The 12,415-nt window shown below is 40.3% G+C and overlaps 1 protein-coding gene across 6 annotated transcripts in view; it reads left to right on the plus strand.

The window, feature by feature from the left end:
• The window catches only part of LOC139776976 (uncharacterized), a 219,396-nt gene extending 207,424 nt beyond the window's left edge, over nucleotides 1-11,972 (plus strand). For all 6 annotated transcript variants that reach the window (XM_071714086.1, XM_071714089.1, XM_071714090.1 and 3 more), the window contains 5 exons: nucleotides 1,234-1,412; nucleotides 2,372-2,530; nucleotides 3,819-4,098; nucleotides 7,198-7,339; nucleotides 9,135-11,972. In XM_071714086.1, the coding sequence (XP_071570187.1) occupies nucleotides 1,234-1,412; nucleotides 2,372-2,530; nucleotides 3,819-4,098; nucleotides 7,198-7,339; nucleotides 9,135-9,339 (965 nt within the window). In that variant the 3' untranslated portion in view covers nucleotides 9,340-11,972. The remainder of the gene's footprint in view (nucleotides 1-1,233; nucleotides 1,413-2,371; nucleotides 2,531-3,818; nucleotides 4,099-7,197; nucleotides 7,340-9,134) is intronic.
• Nucleotides 11,973-12,415: the final 443 nt, after the last annotated feature.

Here is a 12,415-nt window from a genome sequence, read left to right on the forward strand (position 1 = left end):
CGGTGATTGACGAGAGGTGATCGTGTCGCCGGTCGAACGTTATTACGTTTACACGTGTTACACGTGTTACACGCCGCGTGCATTCTCGTGTCTCTCACAGTATATATCTCTCTCTATTTGATTCTCGACGATCGATGAGAACGGTCGTCAAAGACCGGCGTGTTGGAAATCTTAAATAACAACGTTTCGTGTTTAAACGAAGAAACGAAGCACGCGCGTGCCAACCGCGTTCGAATCGGCCACGCGACTTTGTTCGTCAGATTTTTTATTCCCCACGTATTCGTAACGACGGTCCCACACAGAGATCCCATCCCCGTCGTCGCCGTGTTTCACTTTTTTCCCTTCCTCTTCACCGGAGAGGCAGACCGTTGAATATCGAGACCGAACGTTTTCGAATTCCGGTTCTACATCGGAATTCCGGTGCCTACCTTATCTCGCGCCGAGTACGATCCTGTACGGTGGAACATAAAACTTTATGCGACCCAGGGAGACCGATCTCCTTATGGGAAAGGGGTCGAATTCAACCGAGCAGACCCCGAATTGCCCCGAATAATCATGCGAAATTGTCGTGTAAGAAACGAAATGAGGGAATCCTGTCTGCGGAGTGAACTTCAACTCGAAATGAAAGTGCCCGTAAGACGTTTACCCACTTATAACTCGCTGAAATATATATCCCTCTGACTGCGAGAAACTTACGGGGAAAAAAATTAAGCTAAGAGGCGCGAGGAGAGGAAAGTTGCAAGAGTTCCCGCGAGAATTCAACGGATATGAGCGATAAAATGAAAATATTTTATATTCGAGATCGTCTTGGTAATTTTCTTGATTGACATCCCGAGTGGATAGTAATTTTTACATTTACGTCATATCATATTTCTTCCGTTTCTTTCTATTTATTATATTAATCTCGTTGACTTATTAATTTTATAATCAACTTTTGTCGCACAAGAAATCATTAAATAACAGAGAAAGATCTCATCTTTGCATACAGATTAGAATTTGGAGCCTTTCTTTAATTATTGATGTCGTGTCTCTCTTCCGTTTATTTACGCTAACTTCGTTGATTTATTAAATTTATAATTAATTTGTCGCGCAAGAAATTACATGAATAACAGAGAATCTCTCGGGGCACTATTTTACGCGCACAGATTACATCTTTATTTTTGCAAGGCATAATTTGCGAGGCAATTTCTCTCGACACCTTCATAAGCAACGCATTTTCATTTGATGCTCCAGAACGTGAGGGTGGCACTCAGCAGCCGGCCAGCGTGTGCGACGTCGAATATTACGGGTTGACGTCGCCGGTGGAGGGCTCGGTGGTGCATCCGGAACCGCATCGGCTGTTCGCCATGGAAGGCCTGGTGAAGTGCAGGCAGCACTTTATACCGGCGCCAAACCAATCGGTGGTCATTACTGTGAGTTTCTCGACGAAATGTCTAATCTCTCTATCGTTCGTTCAATTGACGGTCGGGAATTAAATTCTCGCGAATTCATTCTCAGTTTTTTAGACGCACACTGTCTCGCGCGAACAAGGATTCTCGCAGCTTACATGTTATTCGAGGAAAAGAGAAAAGAACTCCCTCGCGCAAACAGCATCGTCGGACGTGCGGAAGAATTTTAGAATCCAAAAACTACAACTATCTATCTGTATACTCGCGGCGCGAGCCTTTAATCCGCATAGAAATAATATTCCGCTGGATCAGACGCGGTTCCGAAGGCGAGACCACGGTTCAGCTATGGGTTTCAGCAACTCCTGCGAGAACGATAAAGTGCAACAATTGAATTCCATAGTGGAAACATACCAACTGTAATCCCGCGGTGAACGATACGAACGTCGCATCCGCGTTGCGAATCCGTTGCGCAACCGAGAAAATCGTGCAACTTTAATCCGTTACGTCGCGCTTAGATAAATCATCTCTTCAGGATATTATATATATGGAAATTTGGATTTTTTCGGCAAATCTACATAAATATGCAGTTATAAAAGTCGTAAAAAATATTGTCTAACACATATTTTATATATCTTGTCGTTTCGACGGTAATTGCTTAGAATAGTTAGAATCAAATATAAGTATTAACTTTGAGAGATTGTTTCACTCTTTAAATCTCAAAACGGGCACACCTAAAAAATACATGCTTCTTAGATTTTTGCGTTTAACGTCACATTTCAAGGAGAATCAAATCGGTTCTGAGCAGTTGTCACGTGTCCCTTATTGTCGGTCGCAGAAAAAAGAGCGAACAAATTTTAATTGCACGTATGGCACATCGTTTGACATAATTAATTGACTGTTTTTGCTATTCTTTTAGCTTCCTTTCTTCCGCCCGTACAGATTTTCGCTCGCACTTTTCCGAATGATGATGCCTCCGTTTGCAGGTGAAGGGTAGCACGAAGCAGACGCCGAATAACCCGTGCGAGACCAAGTGCGGCGACAGTGGCTGCCATTGCGTCAGCAAGTCCCTGGAGAGCATGGACCACCTCCTGCTCGTCTCCGAGACCGGACACATTGTCACCTGTCTCTGCGGGAATTACCAGGTAAGCGCGAGCTGGCGGAAAAACTTTATTCCGTAGCGCCCGCCTCGAAGGAGCGTCTCGACGGAGAGCGCGGCCGCTCTTATCCCACGCGCACTTCCGCTCCTTGAATGCCGCGAGATAAAAGCTATATCGTTATTATACCGCAACTTTTATATCCTCCGCATTGTCACGCGAAAACGTCGGCGATGTCGTTAAAATATATCACTCGCGATATGCAATTTTCCGCAAATGGCTCTCTATATTTATCATATCATTTTACTCGATGAGATGGTTCTTTTTTTTCTTTTCAGAGAGAAAATTTATTACGCGTCGATTTCGTCAAAAATCTGAAATATATTTTTGTACTATTATGTTATGAATTAACGTGAAGTGAAGCTCGGTGCGGGAGGAGTGTTTGTTGCGGAAATTTAATTCCACGTAATGTGTACAATGTTATTAACGTTCGCATGAAATGTATACCAGTTTCATTAACGTTTTTATTTACCACAATGTTGTGTAATGTGGCTAAAAATTTTAAATTTACCGTGTAATAATCTGCGTTATTTTTAGTAAATTTAATATGCGATTATATTATGACAAATGTACCACCGTAAAAATAAAATGAAAAAGTGGCACGCGTTCGAAAACGCATCCTTTAGACTTTTTCGATCTCAGAGCTTTACAGCTCTGAAACCTGAACATTTAGCTGAAAGAAATGTTCGGCAAGAAGCTGTCGATGCTAAATAATTTATGCGGCGCAAAATGCGTTCGCCACAATCTCGCGCATGTAATACCGCCCAACTGATCTGACTTGACTCTATCCACACGATGATTATTAATAGACGTATTATCAGATTACACCTGACCGAGTGTAATCGTTATGGTGAGTCTATAAACGGTAATACGATTTCGATTCGTGGGATCATCATCATTTCATATTCAAATGCTCGTTATTCCGACACAATTGAGGCTATCATGCAAACAACAAGTTAAATCCGTGTAATTTAACTGCGTAGGATTAAATTCGAAATCCACGATTGATAATTAAGCATACCGCCTGCTTGTCAGTAAGTCATCGATATTTCTTCCTCCAAAACTGCGACAAATATATCTTAATTAAATTTATATCACGTTATTACGTACCATTCGCATTTCGTCTCGGCCTTTCACTTATCGACGATGCTCGTGTTACTTTCAATTTCTCAACGTAGTCCGCGCGCTTTTTATTTTCCCTAAATTGCTCACCATTTTCCACGTCGTATCCTTCGTACCTCATTTTACCCATCTAACGGGATCTATTATCGCGCAGGACTGGCTTCCGGTAGGCATCCGCAGCTGGACCCCGGTCTACATCGAGTGGTCGAGGTCTACATCGAAGGCGGGCCTCGATTTCCACGCGGCCTACAAGTTTATCAATGACACTTACTGCGGCGATCACACAACGGCGGAGCCGGAAGGCGAGGTCAATGGCGGTGATCTGGCGAGCGCCGGGCTCAAGCTGAATCAGTATTACCAGCAGAAGTGTACCTGGATTCTGGACTCGCCGATCGACCGGCAACTCATCATCGAAGTCAAGTCCACTCAGAGTCGTGAGTAGAATTTAGAATTGCATCTATATCTTCTTCATTTGCAAAAATTACTCCAACAGAACTTTCGTACTTTTACTTTCACAATATCTTAAATATATTTAAAATATGACTCGTGTGAACACTTGACTCCAATTTGAAGCTTTAATTTAATGATAACAATGTATAGTTATGTACACTTACATTACAGAATTATTATTTTTTGCACAGTTTCGCGTAAATAAAAAAAATATTCATAGCGTCGTGATTTAATTTGATAATAATTATTTCTGCGAGCCGTTTTTTACCTCGAATCAAAGAAACCTAGTTATCCCTGGAATTCGTTAGCCCGCAGTTTTATACCTTGCAAGAAAAGCTGCGAGCAGTTTAATAGCACGAAAATGATTTATCTAGGAGCACCTATCTACGTTTCTCCAGAGAGCGTTCTTCGAGCGATTTATCTTCGAGCGGCATTAAAAGAAAACAAAAAAGCAACTGCGTTCCGAAGCGGCGTATCTTTCGCGGATCTGAGCATTAAGAATCCCGCGTTACTATCTCTCTCTCTCTCTATAGCGCAATTAATTTCTTTGCCGTAACGAACCTGTTGATATTTCCTGAAATTGTTTCGACTTAACGACGTAGCCTGTATGCATGTATCTTTACAAATAAACACATTCACACGAAACTGTAACTATTTTAATCAATTTCTCGAATCGAATTGTTTTATTATTTTGCAAAAGTCCATCGGTCGTGTTATAAATGCTCTCTTTATCAAAGGAAACTCTTCAGCGAATTCAAAAATATTAAAAGAAAGCAACTTTCAAGCCAAGATATTGCGTCGCTTCAATATTGTATCACGAAATTATTATATCTATGACAACATTCTTTTCAAGTTGTTTTTATCCTTAACGGCGTTCCCCGCTATTGCCTTCAGCTCTTATTTCGGTAAGCGCAAATTGTAGTCTGCGTCTCGCAATAGGATTCCACTCGCAGAGTTCTATCCGCAAAATTCTATTTCGATCCCCCCCCCCCCCCGGTCGCGGGGTCGAGAGAAAACACAGATAGATCATCCTCCGCGCGACGCGCGCCCCGTCTCTGGCGACGACACGGCGAAATCTTCTCTCGATTGCTTTTCTTCGGAGACCGCCAGAATTTCTATCCGTGCCATTGGCTCCGTTGCCGCCGCCGCGGCGAGAACGAAAGGGTGAAAGTTGTGGAAGAATAAGTCGGAGGGTGAGAGAGGAGGGAGGACGTCGCGGCCCGGCCGACCGAAGGGACAGAGGAGCGCGGGCGTGAAACGAATGGCAGTGGGTCGCGAGATTAAAGAGACCATCGGATTTACCACGACAACGGAAGCTAAAGCTTCGCCGTGTAGAAACCATGCTACGTCCTCTCTCTCTCTCTCTCTCTCTCTCTCTCTCTCTCTCTCTCTCTTTCTCTCTCTTGCTTCAACACTTTTCTTGCATCGTTCTCCCTCTTTTTCGCTCTTTTCCGCCTTCGTCGCCCTCTCGCCTTTCCTATTTCTGCGCGGCACGTAAATTGTCATCTTACGAACGCGACAAAGGCGACTACCTATCGCTTGTTCGAGCCTGAGAATATTACGATTGTTCCTCCCGGGTGAAATGCAGCGCGAGGAATATTCCTTCTGATGTAAAGATAGCTGCATTCACGGGTGAATTTTACGTTTATTTCTGCGGCCGTGCGCAATCATCTCCTCCGAAATTGATCGCTCAGTGCTATCGATTTTTTTGTCGCGCGGTATTATTTGATTAGAATTTGAAGCGATTTATTTGTTTCAGTAGTATTCCCGTCCGATTTCAGTCCTGTTTTCCCTTGAAACTCTTGTAACGGCGATCGATCGATGTAACGGGGATGTACGTACATATGTGATAGCACAATGAATTGTGACCTCTGTACGTTTGCATGGGGGGAAATATCATCTATTGAATGCGGAGAATATCCTCTGCAATGTTTCAAGAAAATAGAGTTTTATTGGTCCACGAATATATGAAAGATGGAATATTGAATTCGGTACAAGAAACTTTGATTTATGCGCGGACAGATTACGCGGATGAGATTCGATACGAAACGAAAAATTTCCATTCCACCGAGGGACGTGCCCTGTCTACTTATGTCAATCCTGGATGCAATTACGACGCGTGTATTTATTCGCTAGAGAAGCGTGGCAAGTAACGGCTGAATTATTAAATGAATTAATGAGGCTTCGCGCATTTCTATGAAACCCGTCCCGCTTTATGAACCGCCGCGAATCGAATTACTCCGCCGACGACACTCTATCCGCAACTTCGCCATAGAAACGTCGCTGTCCTCGTTCCTTTCATCTCCTCGTTTCTTGCCTTCGCTCCGTAGCTTTTTCATTTTCTTCCTCCTCGCCACCTTGCAGAACATTATAAGTAGAGGCGGAATCGTAACCAAAGCCCGGCAAACGCCGCCACCGGAAATGGCTTTAATATACCTTTCAAGGTGCGGTATCACCGTAGTTACCACCGTAGTACGCTCCGCTCTCTTTCTGTTTTTTTCTTCCAGCTGCAGTTCTTACAAAATTTCATCTTTGAATGATGCATTTTCTGGCATGAGGGGTTCGCCAATGTTTACCGCATAGCCAACAAGAATCCTGGCAATAAACAGGGCTACTAGCCCTCTCATATACGCGTATTATTGCTTTTTGCAGAGTGAAAGATAAAGAAGGCAAATGTATCTGCTTCGTGTAATCGTCGGAAATTATTAATTATTATATATATGTATATATATATTTAAATATATATATAAAACAAGATTAATTATTGAATTACTGTGAACCAACTCTGAACCAAAATAAATTCAAGAAAAGTATTTAATGCCCGAGAGTGCAAGTTAATTTAGAAGAGAGATTCTTCTTCAGTAAAAAGTCTGAGATTGATGACGGCGCATCTCGTAATGCTCTTTCTACTTATGCATCGCATAGGGACTCGTGATACCCGTATTATTCATGATTTATTTGGATATATTACACAACACCTTCACAAACATACATTCACGTTACAAGAGATTATTTACATCATCGCGACATACCGATGTTCGCGAGTACTGTCCGCTCTATGCTACGCTTCTTCTACTTAACAGGGCCCTGCACGGCGTGGAACCTGACGATACACGAGTACAGGAAGAACGGCGACCCCGCCGGGCCCAGACTGCACACGTTCTGCTCGAGGGACACTCACAAGAATTTCACCCTGCCGTGGAAGATGAATACCGCGGTGGTTAGGTGAGTTTCTTATACCCCGGCGGGTCGCGTCCCGGCCGATTAACCCGGCGAAAGTTCCGCCGCGATCTTGTCTATTAGCTACGTATTAACGACAGTTCCGCGACAGTTTCGACGGCGGAGATTATGACACGGTCGGCTGAAATATAACGGGCATTTTATCGGCGTGGCGCGATTGAGCCGGCACGCTCCGTGTGTACCGGCATAAAATCGCGGAGGATTGATGCCCGCGCGATCCGTTACTGTCGTCTCGCGCGAAGAAATTATCCGCGCTGATTAACAATCGGCCATCGTTCATCCCGCCTTACGACGGCAATTCCATGTTACAACCGCGGCACATTACCCTCCCCACCCCCCCCCCTCCCCTATTCCATAATCTACGGGATATGAAGAAAAATATGCTTAACAGCAGAGCTTCTTCACGCGGTACTTTCTCATTGACTCTGGCAGTGATCGATTGGCGGTTGAATCGCGCAATGACAGAGACGCTTTTATCATTTTTATTGGTACTAAGAATAATTCTTTCCGAGTTACAATCTGAGAAATTAGAAGAGAAGAATATAAGGATTCGAGTTATCACCATGTATAGAAACTTCGTCACATTGCCTCTAAATATACGTTTTATGTACAAAGTTATATCTACATCATCTATGAAATTATACCTATTAGTTAAAACTTGTATTTTCTAAAATTATACCTATCTTGTATTTTATATTGTATTAATTATAATTGTTAATTTTTGGCCGTTGCTTGTCACATTCTCACTGCGTTGTATAGTCTCATAAGTTATTTTATAATATTTGTTAATACTTTTTTTAAGTATTATAATTATTATCTGTATACTCTTAATGTTAAATTACATATGCTCATATATGAGTTATTAATGTTATTATTGTCATTTTAATTGCATTAAAAGACTAGATTTGTAAGCAGTTATTGATAATGCCTCACCTCTTGGAGTGCAATTCTCTTTCACTTCCATGTATAATAATTTATGAGTGAAATTCAAGTAAATTAACTCGCATTTCAAATAAAGTTATTATCATCATCATTATTCTTATAATTGCCAGTCATCATTTTCGATTTCTGATATCTCAGATTAAAGGACCTCTCACGATTCTGATGAAAAAAACGTTTTCGGTCAGTTTGCTTGAATTTGTGATATGTGGTAGTTCTTGTGTATCATCAATAAAAGGTCTAAAATTTCATCAACTTTCTCTGATTAGTTTCTGAATTATAGGCATTTGAAAATCTCCTTTACAAGAATTGTTCGTACGTTTGTCTACACGAGTTTGCACTTGTGTGCCTGCCTGCATACGTATTGTGTGTACAACTCTACCGCCTCTGTTGCCTCCGTTGCCTCTGCCGACTCCGCCGAACTGGCGACAGAGTTATATACACAAATATATATGCAGGCAGGCACACAAGTGCAAACTCGTGTAGACAAACGTACGAACAATTCTTGTGAAGGAGATTGTCAAATGTCTATAATTCAGAAAGTATAAAAAGTTAATGAAAATTGAGACTATCCATCAAGGATACAAGAACTACAACGTATCACAAATTCAAGCAAATTAACCGGAAATGTTTTTCTCGTAAGAATCGTGCGGGGTCCTTTACGAATAGGAAAGATATTTTGAAAAATATAAAAAATCATAGCCGATATTTTTACATCGAAAAATGTAAGCAGCTTCAAATAATATTCGTTAAAAAAAGAAAATAAAATAGTGAAGCCTCTAAGCTCGTGAGTGAGAGGTATTATCGGCATGAATAAAAATGATCTGTCTTCTTTTTTCAGGCTGCAGGCTCTTGGAAGAACCGCCCCGCAGTACACGATGAGATGGCGAAGTCAGACGGTGATCGCCAACACTCGCAAAAGCGGACCATCGCCAGCCCCGAACTGGCGCGCAGTGGGCTCCTCGAGTAAGATCGAGCCGCGGTGGACAGGCCTCGTCCTCTTCCTCGCGTTCGCGAACCTACTCGCACGCCCGTTCGACTGTTGAGACTGTTAAGCTCGCGTTAATGCACGCACGTTCCTGTTGATCGAAAAAACCACGAAGCTCACGTTACTGTCTCACGTGTATATAAATGGTGAGGACTCGCGCCGGTCCTCGTTTTACATCGCTCGATGTAAGATGTTTTAAGAAAATGGCACATTCCGGCACACTCCCCCGATCGACGGTCGAGATTTCGCGGGCTGGCTCGTTAATCCCCGGCTGCGTATATAATTATCACGAGAGAAAATATTTTAGGGCGCGGAAGAACGCGTTGCACGACGCAGGGGATAAATACCGAAGAAATTTTAACTGATCTCTGTTATATTTTTCAATAACGATGTACGATCCAGTCTTGGGCGGTGTGAATGGAGAGTTAACGAGCCAGAGTTTAACGTTCTTCGATCGAATCGTATGCATATACATATTATACACACATACATGTACGTCGGGATTAAAGAGAGTGACGATCAGCACGTCTAATAAGCGATTAGCTCGCACAACCGACTGTCACTCGATTCTAAAGAAATGGATCTGTGAAGTCTTTAGATCGTCCACTCGTCATCCGATTAATTTGAAACTTTTTATATTCTCTATGCAAATAAATAATGAAAGTTGTTTTAAGATCTTTCATTGCTCTGCTCCTCACATTTAATTATTTATTATTTATTAATTAGATCACAATAAAATAGTATTCTTTAACATATATTCTATACATTTAATGTATTTTCTAATATTTACTTCTTTAATCTACATTATTTATTTATAAAACATTATTCTTTAATATTTTATTGTCAGATTTCAAACGTCTTATTTTTTAAATTTTTTTTATAAATTAGCTGTTGGATTTTTATTAAAGCTGATCCTATTGAAATCGTAATCCTCCTGATCATTTCTGAAAATATCGTATATCATTTCACATTGTATTTTCACGATTTCCTTAGATTTTCGAACTTTTATTTAAAGCCATATTAATGCCAGCGCGATGGCACGTGTATATAGTATACATATATATAGCAAATTAACATGCGAGAACGCGATGCACGGATTTGAAGTAGCGAGAATCTCACGAGTCACTTCTCTCACGCGAATGCCAAATTACACGTGTAAGAGATTACAACCAACAGTAGCGAGACATGTGTACATAGCTAGCGGCGTTGATAGAATTTGTACAGAACACGATTAATTGTCTACCCTAAGTCTGCGGATTACTGTAAAGTAACGATAAGATAAGTAATCTTACGCGGCTGCGAAACGAAGGAAGAGAGAGTGTATTTTAACGAACGAGCTTTGCGTGCCCGAGGGCACTTCGCGATTTATTGTTATATGTTTTGTCAGCCAAGCGGGATGCCCTCATCTTGACGAAACTATTGATCCATCTTTCCCCCTTTCTCTCTTTAATTCTCTCGAGGGATCCACAATTGAGGACTTACGCCAAACATCCGTTCTCCAAATGTCCCATCAGGGATGAGGCGCACCGATTCGCTGGCAAACTCATAATTGATTATTACTGGAGTAAAAAGAGAAACGAAAATAAAATTCTAAGTCGTAAATATTTAATGTACGCAATTCACCAAAATGCCAGCCAGTAGAAACAGATCGCAGATCGCGTACTTCGGTCGTACAACAGTGCGAGGATATTTCTACGATTTTTCATTGATTTTATAATAAATCCACGAGAGAGATCGTTGTTTTTTTTACATCTAATTAAATATAATGCGTAATGTAATGTAACATGTTGGCCTAAGTATAATACTAGTCATTCTCACTGCACTTTCCCTGAAAGGATCTTTGTATCTCAAATGCAACGCAAAGAAATTTCTATTACATTCCTGGTACGTATCGTTCTTGATAAACTCTAATTTTTATGGACATGATCGCATTTAAAAAATGGATACCTATAGTTATATCGACGTTTTATGGTCTTTCTAATATTACATTTTAAATTGCCAAGATAGCTCACGAATGTGTTAATTGTTTGAATGTATTCTTTTATCTTTAAAGAAATAAATCTCGGGATAAATTAGAGCAAACTGATTACCATCGATACAATTTATATCAAGCGTTTTGTCTCAGAATTTCAAAGTTTATCGCTGTAACAGAGCGAATTACTTTTATACAAAACAAATTTAATTGTTTAGAAAAAGGCATTTACATTGCGATACGTTATGTTATAATTTATAAGATAAGCAATCTACGTCGTGAAGAAACCTCGTCAAAACAGATATGAAAGTCCGTACCTACTCATCGCAGAATCGACTGACGCAATGAAATCGAAATCGAGGCACAGCAATATATATCTAAATAATTTATATCTAAAAAAAAACGTAGATGTGAGAGAAATGTCGAAAAATTAGTCTCCAAGAAGCGGAAATGCGACAAGCGCCACACTTCTTTGTGTTCATGCAATATTCTCACATTTGTAGAAATTGTGTTCAACATTATCACTATGGATTTATACAATAGCTGGCTTTTCGTCTGAAAAGCATACCTTTTACACAGATGTGCGACCTACGAAAGAAAAATACGTGTTACATGTGTACATGTACTAGCCGCGTATATATACATATATATATATATAAGTCACAATAAATAGTCAATTGTTTCATATAAAGTCTAAATAAAGCAAAATAAAACACTAATTGTCCTTTTGTTTAGCTACAGATCAGCATTCATTATTGTAAGAAATTTTTTTTAGGCGATTATATCATCCATTTTCAAAATTACAGAAAATGAAAAACCAGATGGCACACATATTGAACAGCGAAACATGAAACATTTATATTTTCAGTTATTTTTAGTTACTTTCAGTGCCTCATTAGCGAAAGAGGTAATTATAATTTGAAGTAGTAATTATAATTTTGAATACCTGGTCCAGTAAAAATATATACATATTTTTTATTAACATTCTACATTTTATACCGCTATTTCTAGTTTTATATTACGTATTAACTTTACTTATGCATCAGCAACGTACTGCGTATCAAATGCGTTTTATTACGATAATGAAATATTTAAGTGGATAATATAGTAATCGCAGTTTTAATCATTTCTAGCAACTAAAAAGGAAACTAAAAAAAATCGG

The sequence above is a fragment of the Temnothorax nylanderi genome, unplaced genomic scaffold (assembly GCF_030848795.1).
Source record: "Temnothorax nylanderi isolate EJ_2023f unplaced genomic scaffold, tnyl_v1.0 TNYL_tig0134_pilon, whole genome shotgun sequence".
Lineage (NCBI taxonomy): Eukaryota > Metazoa > Arthropoda > Insecta > Hymenoptera > Formicidae > Temnothorax > Temnothorax nylanderi.